Source organism: Callospermophilus lateralis, chromosome 3 (genome assembly GCF_048772815.1).
Source record: "Callospermophilus lateralis isolate mCalLat2 chromosome 3, mCalLat2.hap1, whole genome shotgun sequence".
Lineage (NCBI taxonomy): Eukaryota > Metazoa > Chordata > Mammalia > Rodentia > Sciuridae > Callospermophilus > Callospermophilus lateralis.
Genome location: NC_135307.1, coordinates 178612164 through 178630996, shown reverse-complemented (window position 1 = coordinate 178630996; position 18833 = coordinate 178612164). Strand labels below are relative to the sequence as shown.

Genomic DNA, 18833 nt, shown 5'->3' with positions numbered 1-18833 from the left:
CCTTTTGCATGAGGAACACCGGTGGGTGTGGCCAACATGGAAAGCTTGTGCAGAGCCCCAAAAATGCCAGAACAGCGCGCTCTCCCCACAAATGAGCTGTTCTATTACTTGAGACTTACAACTGGGAAAAAAGACCAAGGCAATAACTGCAAACTGCACTCCACAATAAATCCTGCCACATGCCCTCTAGCCTCTGCTCAAGCAATTCCAGGCTTCCGACACTGGCCCCAAATTAAAACTACGAAGACAACTCAACCCTTGTAATATGAGACTACTTATCAAACTTCTCCTCAATGTGGCACAAGGGTGGCGAAGAATAAATGGAAGACCACTTGCCGGTTCTGCCCTCTGATATTTACTGTTGCCTCTGACTGGTTGCAGGGGAGCAAATAATGTATCGGAGTCTAGAATGTTCAGTGTTTGTGATTCACACCAGTCCCATCAGGATAAAGCTGTAAGCATCAAAATCTTAAAATAATATAATCAGAAAGAAACTAAACAAACAGAAAACCCTGTATAGCAGCCACCTAATGGCTCCCCAGACTGGGGATGAACTGTTTCTTTCCACACAGACAATAAACTCTGCAAGATCCAGCCTTTGTTGGTGGGCCTGGCGACACAGAAAGCACAAAAGGGGCTTTTGTGTGAACTGCTGCTTCTGGGTAGGTTCAACATGCAGCAGCCAGGCTAGCTGTTCCTCCCCTGTCTCCTCCATTCACACGGGCAAGGGAGGTAATTAAGATCAGCCCAGGGACCAGGCAGGAAGGCTCGTCCAGGGCCACTGTAATTAACCTCTGGAAGGTAAGACTGCACAAATGGCACTGTGGGGACACAGTGCAGGAGCAGCTGCCACAGCTCCCCTTAGCTGCTCCTCAAAACAAAAGAACACCCCAGCAACGTCCCCTGCTTTCCGCACAGTGGTCCCAAGGAAAAATAAAGGCCCCGATCCTACCAAAGTGGCAGTTCACTCTAGGAGGGAGCATGTAAGAAAAATGGCCATAGAAATCTCCCTCACAGTTTCACATGGCAGTGCTGGACTGCAGCCTCGCTCTCGGGGAGAGACGGTTCTCCATATCCAGTGGGTTCACGACCCTGTCACTCACACCAAATGCCAGCAGCAAGCACAGCACAGGGGAAACTTCTGGTGTCGAGAACCTTAAGAGAAAGGGTAAGGAGGGCTGGGTCATGCAGCTGTGCATCTCAGAACCATCTGGGCCCCCTGTCAGGCAGTTCTGCTTCAGTGGTCGCGGGTGGGGCCGGAAAGCAGCCTAATAAGTACCTGTGTGCTTTCAACACAAGCGGCCGCAATGATCTTAGATAAACTCTGCAAACTGCTCCAAAATCGGCACTTACCTCAGTACCAGAGAGAAAAGGCAAGAGAAGATGACAGAGTGGAAGGGAGATCCACAGAGGAGGGAGAGGACGTGGGAGCTGGTCAGAACTCCACGGGCAGAATCAGGGCAGGAGACTGGACTAGACCCTCCTCCGCCACAGGCCTACTGTGGTGCCTTTTCAGTCCGGAGCCCTCTCTGACCCTCTCTGACAAGGGAGTCTAGTGTGGTGGAAGAGGCCTGGGCTGCAGGCTGCAGTCTCAGGGATCAAAGGACTGGCCGAGTGGCCCAAAGGAAAGCTTCACATCTGCCTCCGGAGTCTCCTCAGTGTCGGGTGATGAGACAGAGGGGAATCGGCCGACGGGGTTCACCCCATGTACCTGGACCTGGCACTAGCTGCTGCTTGGCCCAAAGGCTGAGGAGTCAGAGGCCCTGCTTCGCTCCTCAAAAAGAACACAGAAGTCACGAGGCCCTGTCTGCTGGAGGCTGGAGAGGCAACCCTGGCAGATGAGTGCTAAGATTTGTTCTCCTTCCACATTCTCCAATGCCTCTTTGATGACCCATCTCCAAAATAAGAAAGAACAATACCCTTCCATGTGGGCACCAGGGATTATAAAACCCCAAAGAGAAAACAAACATCAGTGGAAGCTCTTAGTACAAAGGTCAGTGGTGGCACATAGGGGGTGGGGAGCAGGGAGTCCATGAGAGCACAGGTTCAAATCCAGCTCTGTGACCACAGGAAGGCGTCCATCTCTCTAAGCCTCAGGAATAAACCCATCAGGCAGGATGAGGAGAGGATTGAACAGGGAACAGATGAGCAATGGCTGCCTACAGAAGACAAATGCTGGCCTTCTATGGCCCTCAGCTAACGCGTCTCCTCCAAGTTGCACTTCCATATCCGACTCGCCTCATTCCAACCAGCCCAGCCACAAAACGCCATTCAGACACAACAGGGGGGACGCCCCTGTGCCTTCAGCAAACCTGCAAAACTCCAGGGGACCAAGCAACTTACCAGCGCATCAATGAGGACTTCCGCTCCCTCTTCACTCTCGTGGAGGGTGTCAATATCTGTCAGTTCCTGAAGCAAGTCAACCACGGCGATGGACACATGTGGCAAGTGTTAAGGGATCACACACTGAATGAAATCCAATGATGAGTTATTAAATCTGCAGTTCCCCGTTTCCTCATCAGCTGCTTCATCACCACGTACCTTTCATACACTCTGGACTTACTAGCTTTCTCTTCAACAAGGCTCCTCCCCCAGGGGGTGCTGGGTCGATAGTTAACTGACCAGCTCGGGCTCCTTCCTGGCAACTTCTTCCTGGCAACTTCTTCCATGGGTTCACTGTTTTTTCATGAATTCCCAAACTTTAAATAGATCACTTGGGAGGTCACTTTTCCAGTAAGAAACAGGTCAACATCTTTAACCCTATCTCATAATCTAAACTCTTGAAGCTCAGTGTCATTTTTACTACCTGGTACTGTTCACCTTGAAAGGCAGCGGAGGTGGCTGGCACTCTCCAAGGAATTCTCGAGATCAGGCAGGACAAATGGGTTGGAGAAACAGCAAGAAAGGTTTACACAGGGCAGCACTGGCTCCCCACCGTCTTCCCCTCAAATTCCACACCACCTTGAACGTAAAGGGAAGGTGAACAGAGGAACCAGGCCCCAGGTAAAAACAGGAGAAAGAGAGGGAAGTATAAGGGAAAGGAGCACAAAAGAGAGAAAAAGGGAGTTATATCAGGAACCTGAAAGGCAAACTGCACTTCCAACTAAGCTTCCCTTCCCCGACCTGGAAACACACACACACACACACACACACACACACACACACACACACCACACACACTCTCTCTCTCTCTCTCTCTCTCTCTCTCTCTCTCTCTCCCCCCTCGCTCCATCAACCTGTATTCAGTGACTGCCTGAATAAATAAGGCACTGTATGGTGATAAAGGTCTCAGTCTCCTCATCTATGAAATGATGAAGCTAGAAAATCAAAGCCAATTTTAAAAAAATCATACAGCAAAGATAATAACAACATGTGACAAACGAGGAATACAGACACCTTGGACTGCAGGCCTCCTGAATTGTGCTGGGAGATGAGGAATAACTGACTAGAAAAAGAGTGGTCAGAAAACAGGCAACTATAGACGAGAGCCAGTAGGCTAGAAAGCCAAACCACAGGATCAAAAGCAAAGAGACCAGAATACACCACGACATCTGCAGAGGACGGGTAGAGGACCCAGGGGAGGGGGCAAGTCATAATCACGTGAAGACTGACACTCTAAAAGAATGACCTCGGCTTGTGCAGATGCACTAAGACCTCGAGTGCTGGGGGCTGGGCAGAGAGTGGGTACATATTGGGTAGCTGGGGAGGGTAGGAGGAGTCTGAAGGGGGACGTCCTGCTCCAAAGCTGCCTCCTAGGTGGGATCCAAATGCGAGACAGGGATCAGAAGCAGGGCAGTTTTACCTGTACTTGGAAAAAAATAAAAGATGCAGGATAAATAAACAAGTACCACAGGACTTGCTAACGGCTAACTGCTATTCTGGGTATTATATGAACATGTTTTGCTGAAAAAAATTACTTGGTTTGCTTTCCTCATCTCCAACTGACCAGCTGACCACGATGAGTAAGTAAGCCTTCCATGTCCTATTCCTGTCACTCTCAAAATATGTACCCAAACCATAAGAGTGCTAAAAGAGCAAAAAGAGCTTAAAGGTCTTGGAATAAAAATTACAAGTAACTAGTAAAGCTATTGACCCAAAAGTCCGTGTGTTATATCTGACACACAGCAAACCAAAGCACACAAACCATTCAAATCAATTTAAAAAAATTCATCACTATCAAACTAGCTCCTAAAAGCCCTTGAACTACCCTGTTGGCAGGCATTAGTAATCTCCCTCTCTAAAAAATGAAAGCCACCATAATAGTGGCCCTTGTTAAAAGTCATATTCAGACCAAGTGCCATGTTACCGAGTTCTCAAGCAGTATTAAAAGGTTAAGAGGGGGGCTGGGGATGTGGCTCAAGCGGTAGCGCGCTCGCCTGGCATGCATGCGGCCCGGGTTCGATCCTCAGCACCACATACAAACAAAGATGTTGTGTCCACCGAAAACTAAAAAATAAATATTAAAATTCTCTCTCTCCCTCTCTCTCTGTCTCTCTCTTAAAAAAAAAAAAAAAAAAAAGGGTTAAGAGGGATCCCCACTTCACAGACCAGAATATCAAGGCTCAGAGTGATTCAGCTACCTAGAGTCACTGCCACTGTTAAGGGAGAATGTTAGGTCCACCTGATTCCACCTAGCACACTCCACTTCATATGAATGCACAGGGTAGAGCACAGATGTCAGGATTAAATGTGGCGAGACTCAGGTAAATTCTAGCTTTGATGTTGCTGTAATCACAGAGGAAAAAAATTGTCACTTATTTCCAATAAAAGTCATTTATTATCCAAGGAAATGAGCAAAATGTTAATTATCTCCCCTATATTCCTCTCATCTGAGAAACTCCCATATTTGTTCTCTTGACAACTTCTTACATTAAGAGTTGTAAACACTTAAAAACCCATTCACATGCTTATTTGATATGCAAGGCAACATTTCATCTAGCGTGCGCACACACATGCACATATGTATAACCCCATCCATCCGTCCATCCATCATCCACTACGGTGTCAGTTAGCTGTGGGACAAGGAACAAAGATATGCAATAAGTATTATCATCACACCCCTTGAGCAGCACCAGGCATGATTAAGTACTTACTAACTAGTATACAATAATTACTAATTAAATAATTTCAAGAGACAAGTGGGGTATAGATGATTCCCAACACGTGATAGTTGAACCTACGATTTTTTTGGCCTTATCATGGTACAGAAACGATAGTGTTCAGTAGGAACCATACTTAGATTCTGACCTTTTCCCAGGCTGTTGACACACAGCCTGATACTCTGTGGGGAGGCAGGGCAGCAGCAACGGGCTGCAGCTCCCAGTCGGCTGCCATGAGGGGCCACCCAGACACTCTGCAGTACACTGCTGCCAAGCTGTGTGCGCCAGGTCAGGGGCATTACGTGAATTTTCAAGCTGGTAGGTTTTTCAGGACATGACTCCACTCTAAGCGAAGGGGCAGCTATACATCTGAGAGGGCAACAGAGGAGGAGCCAGGGCAAGCTTGAGGACAGGTCCTGTCATGGCATCTTGCTTTGCATCTTTAGTCAGCTGAAGGCTGCCATCACTGACATTAGCCAAGCAGTCAGTGTGAGCCCCTCTACTTCCTTGCAGCTTATTTCCTTGTCTGTAAAATGGGGCTAATGGTCTCTGCCCAGCTTAGCCCTCTGCAGACCTACAGGAAACAAAATCATCAGGTCCGTCAAAGGCCAGGTAAAGAGAGTCACAAAATATAAAAGCCCTAAATACAGACTGTGAGTCGAGTCTTCTCACAGGATGTCCAAAGCCCTCATTACTGCCTTCATTTTCCCAAAAGCGTCTAAAATCTAAAATTCAAACTAACAGCAGAGTGGCCCTCACTTCTGGGTCACTGTGGGTTGAAGAGCTGAGTTTCTATTTCAGCCAGGTCACAGACATTCAGATGGATGGAGTCCTCGTTCAGTCTCTGAGGTCCTGTAGGCCAAATTACCACTTCTTTCTTTGATTAGACTTATACCATGCTCACAATGTGTCACATTAAACTAGAAACTTGAAAAATAAAAAATAAAAAAAAAAAGGAAGAAAGACTTTTTTTTGACAATAGTGGTGATCTTATATAGGAATAGGATAAGTGTCTTAACTTTTACCAAGAAAAGTGGTTTGTTATAATATTCCAGTGGATTATGTCCTACTTTTCTGTTTCGGTGGAGAAATCAAACAGGAAATCACCTATTCACCAGGCCTGGCAAACAGCTCATCAATCCTACCTGTGGTTTTACATAAATCCCCGCCTTTCACAAAAATACCATTTCAGCAAGGCAGTAAAGAGTCCCTAATTATGATCGTCAACCCTCAGGTAATGTAATATGACCCAGAAGACAGAAGATCATTTGAAGACCAGAAAGGGGACTGAGAACCAGAACTAAAGATCGACAGACAAATGAACTCTCGATCCTGACGAGGAAATTCAGCTTCGCTCTGCCACCCACCTAGCCTTTCTTCACAAGCAGAGGCTGCACAGGGGTGACAGGCTTTTCCACCGGAGTTATAATTTCATTTCACAAGTAAAGGGTTCTCTCGCCAAGTATAATAGGAGAACAGAGAGCCTGTCTCTCTGTGAATTACTGAAACACAGTTTCTGATAGCCCATTTTGTCACGTTGGGCAGAAAAGCCACCCCTGTACCTGTCCACTATTGGGGCAGTAAGATGCTACAATAACAGTGAAGTAGAAAAGACCAGCTGGGCACGAAATGGTCCATAACACAAGGGATCTTGGGGAAAGAGCAGTGTTTACCGCTACTTTTTGGCTCTGCATATTTGTTATTTGGCCTACCACCACTTGTAGCCTTGGTACAAAAACTGAGTGTTAATCTTAGTAATCTCCAATGAGATGTGTCCACAAAGAATAAAGTTATTTAAAAAAAAAAAAAAGAGGAAGAGGAATTCAGCAGATGGCTTTTTACAAGTAATTTCAAAAAGGTTTTCTTAAGAAAATGAACCAGTGTAGATTCAGAGAATATAAATGACTTAATGCAACAAATGTGGGCTTTTTAAAACTGTTTTTCTTTTATTCTTAGATAGGACAGTGATTAAATACAGTTTAACTGACACAGATGAATTTCCAACACAGGGTGGTCTTTTTCTCCTCTTAAAATAGATGGCACAAAGGTACCCATAATGAACCTGGACTCTTAATTTTATCCCAATCCAGATCAAACCAATATGAAGAAGACGCATTCATTCAACATTAAGTACCATTAACTGCTAGTGGACACTATTATGACGCAGGGAGGATGCCCAAGGCAGGCTAACCTTCCAGAGACATGATATCACCTAAACCCCATAAACAAGATCGCTAAATTGCCATTTGGGCACCTTTTTATCTAGTCTGCCTTACTTCAGAGCATATTTAACTGGATCCAAAAAAGGGGGGAGCATCAGATGGCAAATGAGAAAAAGAAGTCTAATCTTTTAGGTGCAATTTTGATTCTGGAATTATCAAAACGAGAACAACTCCTAGCAAAACAGCTCAAGATACACAAGTCTTGTTAGTGCCTGCAGGAAAGCAATGCAGCAACACCCCCTCCCCAGTCCAATTAGGAAAAAGCCCCTGAGGAGGCTCAAACCCTTCCCAGCCCAATTCTTGCTCATTATCACTGGGTCTGTAACCGAGGCACCCTGCTCTGCTCTACCCTACACACCCTCGGGGATGCTATGGCATGCCTTAGTCAGCTTGTTCCACTTTAGCATTATCAGACCCCAACTACCAAAGTTCAATTGATCCCTTTTTGCCTTAAAAAACAACAACAAACCATTTGCTCCTTCTTTTCTAAGTTCCCACGGTAATTCTTCACAAAATTCAACTGAAAAAATCTGCAAGTCCTCTTGGATTTCTAAAGTCTGAGAAAACTAAACAGTAATTTAGAAAATACTGGCTATGACCACTCCCTAAAATTATTCACAGAAAAAAGAAGCTGTACCACCTGCACCAATGATCTCAATAACTGACAATTTCTCTCTTCCTGCCCATTAGTATGCACACACAGTACCAATGATTTAAGTCAACACTACAATGAGACCTCATCTTTCTGAATCACAAAGGGTGGAGAGAAAGCAGTTTGAATGAAATTTGATTTAGATTACTTTCTTTCCTTTTTTTTTTTCTTTTTAAGTGAAAGAATAAGGCACTTAGCTAGGGAGCCATAGTATGATTAAAATAAACAAATAGACAAAAACAAAAACAAAATCATGGACCCAATGCCCTGACAGGTTTGTAAAGACAACATAAGCGGCCAGCAAGGCCATGTCAGCTTCCAACATATGAAGAATGGCAGTTTCCTTTGCAAACGTAGAGCCCGTGGAAACAGACCGGAAGTGCCCTCTAGTCTCCACATCTATCAAAGGCTTCCATCGCCAATCCCAATTCCCTAACCAGCCCCACACCTGCTAAGAGTGCTGATGACATTTCCTGAGCACTTTAACAGCTAGAGCCACAGGGGTGGTTTACCTGTGCGTTTTGCTCTTGATTCCAGTTACCGTGCCTGTTTCCCTAGTGCCACATAACACAGGAACCCCCAAAATGTCAGTGATCAGCCAAAGAAGACTAGAGGGGACTCTGCCAACTTGTCATGCAGGAGAACATGGCAAATGACCAAACCAGGACACTCATGAATATGGCACCATGGTGACTTTTACTTATTTTTTGTAGCAGAAGGGGTGACCTGCCACCAAATGGAGTTTCACCTTCCCCTGTTTGTTTTATTCCTGCTCGTTCCTTTAGGCAAACAGAAAAATTCACTTAAGCCAGGCCACAAAAACTGGCATTTTGAGTGATACCTTAGAAAAACATCTTTCGATGTACTTTTGGTTTTATTTTCTCTGTAGAAACACTCTAAACAGTTCATTATAAAGGGGCCCTAAACATGTTTAAGTGATTTGCTTTACAGAAAATTGTTTTAAAAAGCAATATTTTGAAAAGGCAGCAGATGTCGGGTTCCCCTTATGCTCCCTCCAAACGCATTCTGAGCAACCCTTCAATGCTGGGGGGTTGTGCTACCCGTACCCAGCTCTTCGCAGACCACAGTTCCACTCTGCAGCCACCTAGGGCGCCGGCTGGGCCCTGCTGGGGCTGGGGCTGGGGCTGGGGCTGGGGAGCTGGCCAGGAGCACTGACCACCCCACCACAGCAGCCGAGCAGAGATGGCGACTCCTAGCAGCATCTCCCGGTTGAAAGGACGAGGCACGAGCTGTTTGCTCGCATCCTCTGCCTCTGAAGGTTACAACAAACCAGCCTCTGATCCAATTAAAATCCCTCCAGTTCATGTTTCCTCCGAGAAGGACAAAGCACAGATGACCCACGAGCTTGCTGGGAACACAACCAGTTGGGTATGGTGCTGGCTGATAGATGAAGAGTTAAAAAAGATTAAAAATTTAAGTCATGACTGCCACGAAATTGTTTATTCATGGTACAGTGTTTCGGGCAGTTACAGCTGTACAACAGTAAATTGTTAACAACCATTTCCTGAAGAAAAATTTCCATTATAGATCACAGAGAAGACAAGGAGCAGAGCGCAGCGGGCAGGGAGATGGGGTTCCGCCGGCAGAGGATGTGTCAGCTGCGAGTCAAGAGGGCCCATCCTTCCCTGAAATCATGGGAAACTGAACTGTGAGGACGATGACATTTACCCTAATTGCTGCATCTAATTAAAATTAAGGTAATTAAAAATTTTCAATGCACTTTAAATGTGACGTAGGGCATAATTAGATTTTTAAAAATATCGTGAGGGCAGTTGGGTGAAGGTTAGCATACAAGAGTGGGGAACAGATTAGCTCTCAGAAAACGGGAGGGAATGGCAGTCTGTCAAGAGATATTACAGGGGGATGTGTTTTCTTCCTTTCTAAAGACCAGGACTTAACAATGCGGAACATCTGCGCACTGCCTCTCCCGAGCATGCCTACGTGGGACACGCTGCTCGAGTCAGTCTTCTCCCCAGCGGGAACCGGCTGGTGAATCAGCAAAATGTCAGTATCCTGGGAAAGCTGATACTATTATTTTGGGTTGGCAGGAGAGAGTTGTGTTTCCAGAAACATAGCAGGTGACTCTGGTATTCATTCACAGGACAAGGTGTGCCTCAGCGTCTCTGTTGGAGATGTGCTGAAGCCCACAGGGAAGACTCCAGAGCAGGAAGGAACGCTGGACGGGACATCAGCACCTAGAGTGCCAGCCTTGCCTCCACAGTTAGCCGTCCAGCACCTGGCCTCAGACTTGTCACTACAGAAACAAACAGGGCACTAGGCTAAATCACTGCTAAGGTCTAAGGGATTTTGGAAGCTTCAATTCTATAGGTGACTTGAAAGTGAAGTCACAACTCAAATGCCAATCGCTGAATCTTTGAGAACCACTTTGTCCTGGAAAGGATCCCTCATATGGCAGGTAATGGCTTCAGAATAATTATTTACCTCCTCTCCAAAATCTGTATGTGGAAACCTAATTCCCAAAGTGTGACAGTGTTTGGAGGAGGGGTCTTTGGAGGTGATCAGGTTGCGGGGGCAGAGACCTCAGGGATGAGATAGATTAGTGCTCTCATAAAAGAGCAGCACGTTCCCTCCCTCCTTTCCCCACAGGAGTACACAGTAGGCTGTCTATGAACCAGGAAATGTGCCCTCACCAGATACCAACTACCAAAGCTGCCAGTGCCTGGATTTTGCACTTCCCAGAATCCAAAACCATGAGAAAACAATTCCCACTGCTTCTCAGCCACCCAGTTCATGGTATTTGGTGATACAGCCCAAGCTGACCAAGACAGTGCCCACTGTACAACACTGCTTGAGCATCCAGCTCAGCTCACGAAGCCTGGAATGTCAAGGCATCAGAGCATGTCCATGGACTGAATCCAGGAGACCTTCCATGGAGCTCATGGACACAAGCTAACTGACCATGGCTCTCTATATAATCCACACCCCCCACAGCAACCCCTGGTGAACTCAGTCCTCAACCTGGGGACCAGCAGAGCAATTCTTAACACTGTCTAACGTTACTTGGAAGCATCAGAAATGTCTTCAGATTGCCCTTCAAGAAGTTGGCATTAAAATTATTCACTGATTTATTTCTATGAGAATTATCAAGCAAGAAAGAACCTAGTCAGACATGCTCTCAGGAGAGAGATTACCAGCAGGATGAAAATAACGTGAAGCAGCAGCGGATTTCCCATGAATATCACTCAAGCAGACTAACTACATTTGTCTCTTACCACTGGAAATCTGGAGTCAAACAGAACAACTATTAAGAGGAAATTTTGGTTTAATGAACATAGCCTTGTCCACAGGCACATCAAAAATCTTTTACATTAAAGCTATTGCACACTCGATGGCAAAGACAAAGTATGAAATGGTTTTGGAAGTCATGACTCAAATTTACTTACAAGGAACATTTACCAAGTGCCTACTGAGCAACAGGAACCTGCTTGGCACTCTGACAGCTTCTCTGGTCCTCTTACTAACACTGAGAGCCAACTATCTGTGCAGGTGAGGGGAGGCACCACGCTTTACCTAAGAAGGGAAGCTGAGAGTCAGACCTAGCTTATCTGCTTAGGTCTAATGCACTTCCAACCAATAGGAAATGCTCTTTATTGGGCATGCAGACTCTTTAAGGAACTGGAATATAGCAGTGGACAAAACAGACGAGCTTCCCTGTCCTCAGGCCATCCCAGTGTGCTTTCCACCACGGTTCACTGCCTCCCCTGGTCAGATCCACTGGGCCATCTGCTAGTGAATGATGTCTAGATCAACACATTCAAATCTGTCTGGCCTTGCCTCAATAAGGGGCTTCCAAATTCAGTTCCTGAAAATTAATGCTGCTAATGTCTGAACTGATACATCATTATGAATTCTAGTACTAATAAAAGCAAATAGGACAATTAAGGATTTGCCCAAGGTTTGTTAACAGATAAAAACTGGATTTTCAAATGAGTAAAGAGCAGCGTGTGTTTCAAGATGGAAGATAATTAGAATGGAAATAGAACACCAGACATGACAGCACACATCAGCAGAGACAGACAGGGGAGGAGCGTAAACAGCCCCCTCCCTGAGTCAGTCTTCCACTGAGGACAGATCTGAAGGATATCTGTATTATCGTGTCCCAGCAACCCGAGAAGCGACTGCACAGCATTCAGCTCCACCAGAAGGTGGTACAGGTCTGGCATGGTGGCCACCACATGCATCTCTTGAATGATGTCATTCAGGTCCAGCTCGGATTCCATGAACCTAGAAGGGCAGAACACGACAGCGTCATTAAAAGGAAGGGGCACTACTGGCGCCGAGGAGCAAACAGCAACACATCCAGACAAAGAGACAATCTGTCAAAGTGTCTACGACAGACCAACCAAGAAGCACACTCATCCAAACATCATACTGTCACACAATTTCCTTGGGAAATCGATTTCCTCATTACAAAAATCAATCTTGGGTTCAGATCTCATTACAGGGTCCCCCTTACTCCTGCGGTCACAAGCTGCCTTTTAGAGGCTCTCAAAGCATTTTGCAGCATTAAATGATCTGCACGCCAGTGCTGTGGATTAGCAGCTACCAACACCCCTTGGTGTGGCAACTCACTCTGGCCCTGAACTAGCTATCCCACCAATCCAAAGGGGCTTCTCTATTCCCCTCTTCAGGTCAGAAGTCAATTATTCCCCTCTTCCACAGGAAGACAGCGGGATTCTGCAGCTCCCCCAAAGTTCCTCTTTTCTCATGCTAATTGAGGCTGACCTCATCTTGGGCATCTGTAACCACCACCACACCCACCCAGCATGTTCCTCACTTACACTTCTACACGGGAACTTCTCAGCAACCTGTGCCCAGGCCCGAAGGTCAGAGCTACTTTGCATTCACTTTGCACACCCTCCCCTAGTGCCTGACACACAAGGAACATCATTAAGCCTCAGAGGAACAAGACAGAAAGGTCTCTTCTAAGAAGGAAATGAGCAGAGCCATGTAAAGCAATCAAACGATACCTGATTGAGAGTGACCAGAGGAAGCAGCGGTTACACAGAGCCTGGGGCCAGACTGCCAGGGTTTGAAACTGGCTTAACCACCTACTCAGCCTCTCTATATCCTAGTTTCTTCATCTATAAATGGGGACAATACTGTTACCTGTGTCACAGGGCTACTGTAAAGCATAAAACACATAAAGCACTTACAACGACATACAGCATAGAAGAGTCCCTGCGACTACCCTGCACTTACTGCTTTTATCATAACACATCCATCTTCTCTTCTAGAACATAAACTTCTTAAAGTCAGGAACCCTATCTTTTGTACATATATGCACAAATGCCTACGTTCGCTTAACAGAGGTTCAAAAGAAAGAGAACATAAACAGGAACTCTTAAAGTCACATGAGACTCAACAGCGTCCAGACACTGAGCCTGGGCAGATACCAGAATCTAGACATCTAGATTCCATAAGAAACAAAATATGAGACTATAATTTTTCAAACTTTGCCCATATTTTAGATAACATCCCTTACCATCGTTTTTCCCCATTATTTTTAATAACATTTATATATTTTTTTCTAATTACAAAATACTACTTTTTATAGAAAACAGGAAAAAGAATGACAAAATCTCAAAAAGTCAACAGAAGCAGGTTGTGGTAGTGCACACCTGTAACCTCAACTACTCTGGAGGCTAAGGCAGGAGGGTCGCAAATTTGACTGGGCTACTTAGCAAGAACCTGACTTAAAAAAAAAGAAAAAGAAAAAAAGGGGGATGATGCTGGGGGGTTACCTTAGTTAGCAGCACACTTGCTCAGCACACAGGGTTCAAACCCTGCTCTCTCTCTCTCTCTCTCTCACACACACACACACACACACACACACACACACACTACATGGAAAGCATTCATGATCCTATAAATAAGAAATTCTCATTGACAACATGCTTATGTGTTTAAGTTATTTTCTCAACTCACAGCCTTTTTCTCCCCCAAAGTTACAGAGCATGCATAGTTCTAAACTCAAGTTTTGCTGTCCTTGGTAACACAGGTTGAAAAATCTACCCGTCATTAACCATTCCTTGACAGCAGGTCAGGCCACCTGACCAACTGTTGTCAGTGGCTCTCTTTCCCCCAGGGCAAAACTTCGCACTGACCAAAAGCGCTCCTCCCTGAAGAGCCCAGACACAGCTGCAGAAGAGAGCCCTCCCCACAGTGCTCCAAGAACAGTCTAGCAGTCAGCCACACAGCGCAGCGCAGCGCAGGCTGAGTTTATCTGCAATTCTTGTTCTAAATCATAAATTTTAAATAGCTACGTAGTATATCCCCTTGTGTTGGTGTACCATAATTTATTTAACCAATCCCCCTTTGTCAGACATGCGATGCTTCTAATTTTTCCCCCATAACAAATGACACTTAGAGGCAAGCATTTCTAATGAATGTGTTAGGATAAATTCCCAGGAAGGCAAGTGCCAAGGCAAAGAGTACACCTGACTTAACAGATGTTGACATGTTCTGCCAGGAAGGTGGCAGCGCGTGTGAGGAGCCCGTTTCTCCTGCCCTCTCCACAAACAGCATCACTCACTTCAAACCACCTCCAGTACAAGATCAGAAAGGCTCTTTAAACTTTTTGCACTTCACATACTAAAATGGTTAAAATTCTTCTAATGTTTACTATTTGGGTTTATTCTTTGTCCATTTTGAAATCAGGGTGCTCATCTTGATTAATGATTTATTAATGCTCTCTATATTAAGGAAATGAAGCTCTGTCATGTTGCAAAAAAGGAAAAACAAAAGTACTGTCCTTTAATTTGTTCTCTGTGTTTTCTGACACAATTATTTATATTTATTTATTTACTTACTTGCTTACTTTTTCACATGATGGTTTTCAAAAGTTCAGGTGGTCAAATTTTGCCTTATGAACTCTATTTTACATATACCTCGAGCAAAGACTTTTCTATGCTAAGATCACATAGATTTTATGGTTTACTTTTGTGTTTATATATACTTAAATGTTTAATCTATCTGAATTTAATATATCATATAAGCCAAAGGTCAAATTTCATTTTCTGCAAGTATTTAGTCATCTACCCCAATATGATACTCTATCCTTTCCCACTCATTTGAAGAAATGCCATCTATCACACACTAAATTTTAATGCAAATTTTAGTCTGTTTTTGAACTTTTCACTCCACATCACCAGTATATCTGGTAATTTCTAAGCCAGGACCACACCTCCACATGGTTATAGCTTTAGAGTATGTTTAATGTCTCTTATTGCAAAACACTCCCTTGATAAACCTTTTCAATGCTTCCTTACCTTCTCTCACCTGCTTACTCTTCAAAGTAAATATCATATTTTTTAAATCAAGATTCTCCCCCAATACTTTTTTTTTTTAAAGACTCCTTCCTTTGTGCTTATAAATAGAGTACGTTTTTAAGTCACTATTCCCCATCACCTGAAATGTGGAAGCCAAATGAGAATTGTGAGTCAGGAGCAGAGGAGGGGGTGTAACTTAAGGAGAGTGCGCTTGCCTAGCACGTACAAGGCCCTGGGTTGCATCCCCAAAACTGCAAAAAGAAAAAAGAAAAAAAAAGGCTAGTGCAGAAGGATTCAAATATTCCAGGGCAGCAAAACAGCATAATCCCTGAACCCTATTGAGGGCCACAGCCGAATTGGGATGACACATGGCATTTTTGCCAGATCCCAGTGGTTGAAAGGTGACGCCAGCGAACCATTGAGATGATGGTTTGAGTTAAGCTATATATAACTGCTGTGATGCTGGATTGATTGTATTGTATATTTGACCTTTACTGTTGGGCAATGGGGAGGCTCTTGCTGCCTCTGGCGCCCTCTGCTTTGGAATTCTCACGGGGATTCCTGGAGGGTTCGTGTTGGTTGGGGAAGGGCCAGAGGAGGGATTTCCGGTTGGTGTGGTGTGTGCCTAGAGGAGCCACGTGGGTGGCGTTCGGGAGAGGTTTCCGGGGAGCGTGTGTGGCGTGTGCTGGTGGAGCTCGGAAATAAAGTTTGTTCCTGCTTGAGTGGCTTGTGATTTGTGCCCAGCCAGACTGCGGCAGAACCCAATGGGCTTAGCAAACTTCTAAGGCTTATTTGTCTTACATAGTATTAAAAAAAAAAAAAAAAAACTTCAAATAGTAAGTTGACCAAAGATGTTTTCTAGTCCATCCAGAAGAACTAGCGAAGGAGACTGAGCCCTAGATAACAATAAACAAAACTGTGCTGAGCACAAGACAAGATTTGGGGATCTGGGTGGAAATCGGGAAATGAGTGTCAGACTCGGGGAAGCCTCCAAAAAACTCATGTGGGGCTCTGTCCTTGGGACTGTTTGAATCAATGATTTTGTTCTATCATAACTCTTTGATCAGTGAATTGGGTGAACATGAACATACAAAAAAGACGAACTTTACAAATGTCATATTAACACAATTTAAAGAGACAGAGAACACACCAGCTAACAGAATCAATTCCCAAGATCCTGACAGGTAATAATGATGCAGCAAATCCAACCGGGGGAAAATTACCTGGGATCCATGAAGAAAACTGAAGCATTGAACCAAAAAGCCAGTATAAGTGTCTGCGATAGGAAAGGAACATTTCCCAAGAGTATGTGTGTGTAGAAAGGACTTGATGGTTCAGCCAACCCTAACTGCAACACAAATCAGAACCATGAGGTGGTTCTGCCAGGACAGGGCCTACTCCCTACTCATCTCTGGCCACCAGCACCTGCCCTACTTACCGTCCACCACAGAGACTTGGCAGGCGCCTGCCAAAGGAAGGAGCAGAGGAAAGCAGTGACCATAAACGCCACTATGGTTTTAGAACGCTTAAAAGAAGACACGAGCTCTCGTGCCAGTCAGACAACCTTGAAATTTTGTAAAAATTTGTTCTACGAACCTAACTTGAGGGGATATGGAAACTGACCCTGGGAGCAACCAAGATTACAAATAGTTTACATATCCTCTCAAATTTGTTGAAATTCTTCTTCAGTTGAAATCTTGAGTCAGAACTGCCAAATGATGGAATAGGTTTCTTTGAAAGCAAGATCCTTGCAACTGAGGGTAGTTTTGTGTGTTTCTTTCTTTCTTTTTTTTTTTTTTTAAGGATAATACTAAAGCAAACAAAAAAACACGCCAAGACCTAAATGGTTTCTTTCAACTTTGCAATCTTCTTCCAAACATATGGTATTAACCCAAATTTTTAAGTTTAGAAAGTCAGAAAACTATTAAAACAAAATAAACCAGTAGAAACAAAACTACAAGATAAAAAACATCACAAAACTACTTCTGGGTCCAATGTGACGTAAGTAATGAGCTACGGTGGTAAACGCCTGGGTCATTCTCCCAGCCATACTATTTACTGGCTGTAAATAAATAAGGATTTCAAGCACATACTAGGTGCCAGTCACCATCTTAGGTACTGACTACAACAGATAACAAGATAATCCCAGTTTGGGGCTTCATTGAGTCCCCATCTAGCATGAATATAACCATTTGTAACAATTAACTGTAAAGATGCCCAGTATTATCAGGAGAAGTGCCACTGGAACACAGAACACGGGGTCCCAACCTGGTCAAGGAAGCAAAATATTAACCATTTGTCTCTAAACCTCAATTTCCTTACCTTCCTAGCTGAATTACAGTGAGAATTAAGATAAATACTCTATTTAAAGTGCCTAAACATATTATTTTTGTCACAGAGTAGTGGCAAACAAATCTGTGTACCTTCAAGTTGGCCATGCTGTGACAAAGACAATTTTCTTCTGTTTTGCTGACAGAGGAAAATTTTACAGCACAGACTTACTATTTACTGTGGGGAATCGGCACACCTTCAGCAATAACTGACTCTTGGCTGGGGAAAGAGGCCATGGGAAAGCAATGAGCAACATATTTAAACAGTAACCCAGGCTGAGAGGGGATCATGGACTCCATGTGACATGACAGAACATTCTCCTATCCTCCCGCTGTACATTTGCTTCAGACAGACAGGACATTCACCTTCCACCACCAGAGCGAACATTAGCAAAGTTCAAAATCACTGGACCAAAAAAGCAACAGAAACCAGAGTGCAACCTGCAACAACACAGCCGGCAATTACAGTGGGGGAGCGCAATGCTCCCTCCACCAATTAAAAGAGCAGTTTTCTAGGTGTGGTCCTGGGACACAGGACAGAGATAGTGGGGGGGGGGGGGATCCTTCCAGGGGTCCGTCAGACGGAAACTATTTTATAGTAATTCTGTTACTTGCCTTCGTCACTCTTTCTCTTCGAGGGTGTCCCGTGGGGTTGTCCAGACAGTTACACAATAACCTGATGGCTAATGGCATATGTGCTTGTATGGTCTTCTATTTTTGAGAATTTTGTAACAAAAGCACTTTGGGGTACTCAATAATTTAAAAGTACAAACAGCCAGAGAATCACACACTAGATAATTATGACTCTGCAGAAATGAAGAGAAGAACGATGAAAGGACTTCCTAGGGACAGCACACGCTACTCCAGGGTGTCTGGGAGAAGCACTGCTCGGTGCACAGAGGAGGCAGTGGAAGGCCTGTCAATCGAATCTGAAATGCAGCCAAATGAAGAGGCGTTTGGGGTATGCGATCAAAATGACAACTACACATATGGGAAAATAAACGGGAATGTTTTTGATCTCATCTGGGAAGTTTCATTCAAATATGCTCTAGCAATTTTCATCTTAATTGAGCCTTGCCAGTCTCAAGAATTATGAAAAACACCACACCAGAAAGAATCTGAGAACTCAAGTTCAGAAACACAGTTTCCTAATTGCTTTTTGACACAACAAAAAGGTTTCCTTATGCATAATTTCAATTTTCACATGTTCAGATTTT

At 44.4% G+C, this 18833-nt stretch overlaps 1 protein-coding gene across 1 annotated transcript in view; it reads right to left on the bottom strand.

Annotated features, from left to right (window-relative positions):
• Ctnnbl1 (catenin beta like 1) overlaps positions 1 to 18833 on the bottom strand; it is a 159594-nt gene that overhangs the window by 103290 nt on the left and 37471 nt on the right. Inside the window, exons 4-5 of the mRNA XM_076849081.1 lie at positions 12100 to 12239; positions 2344 to 2441 (exon numbers count right to left, since the gene is read on the bottom strand). Of these exons, the coding sequence (XP_076705196.1) occupies positions 2344 to 2441; positions 12100 to 12239 (238 nt within the window). The remainder of the gene's footprint in view (positions 1 to 2343; positions 2442 to 12099; positions 12240 to 18833) is intronic.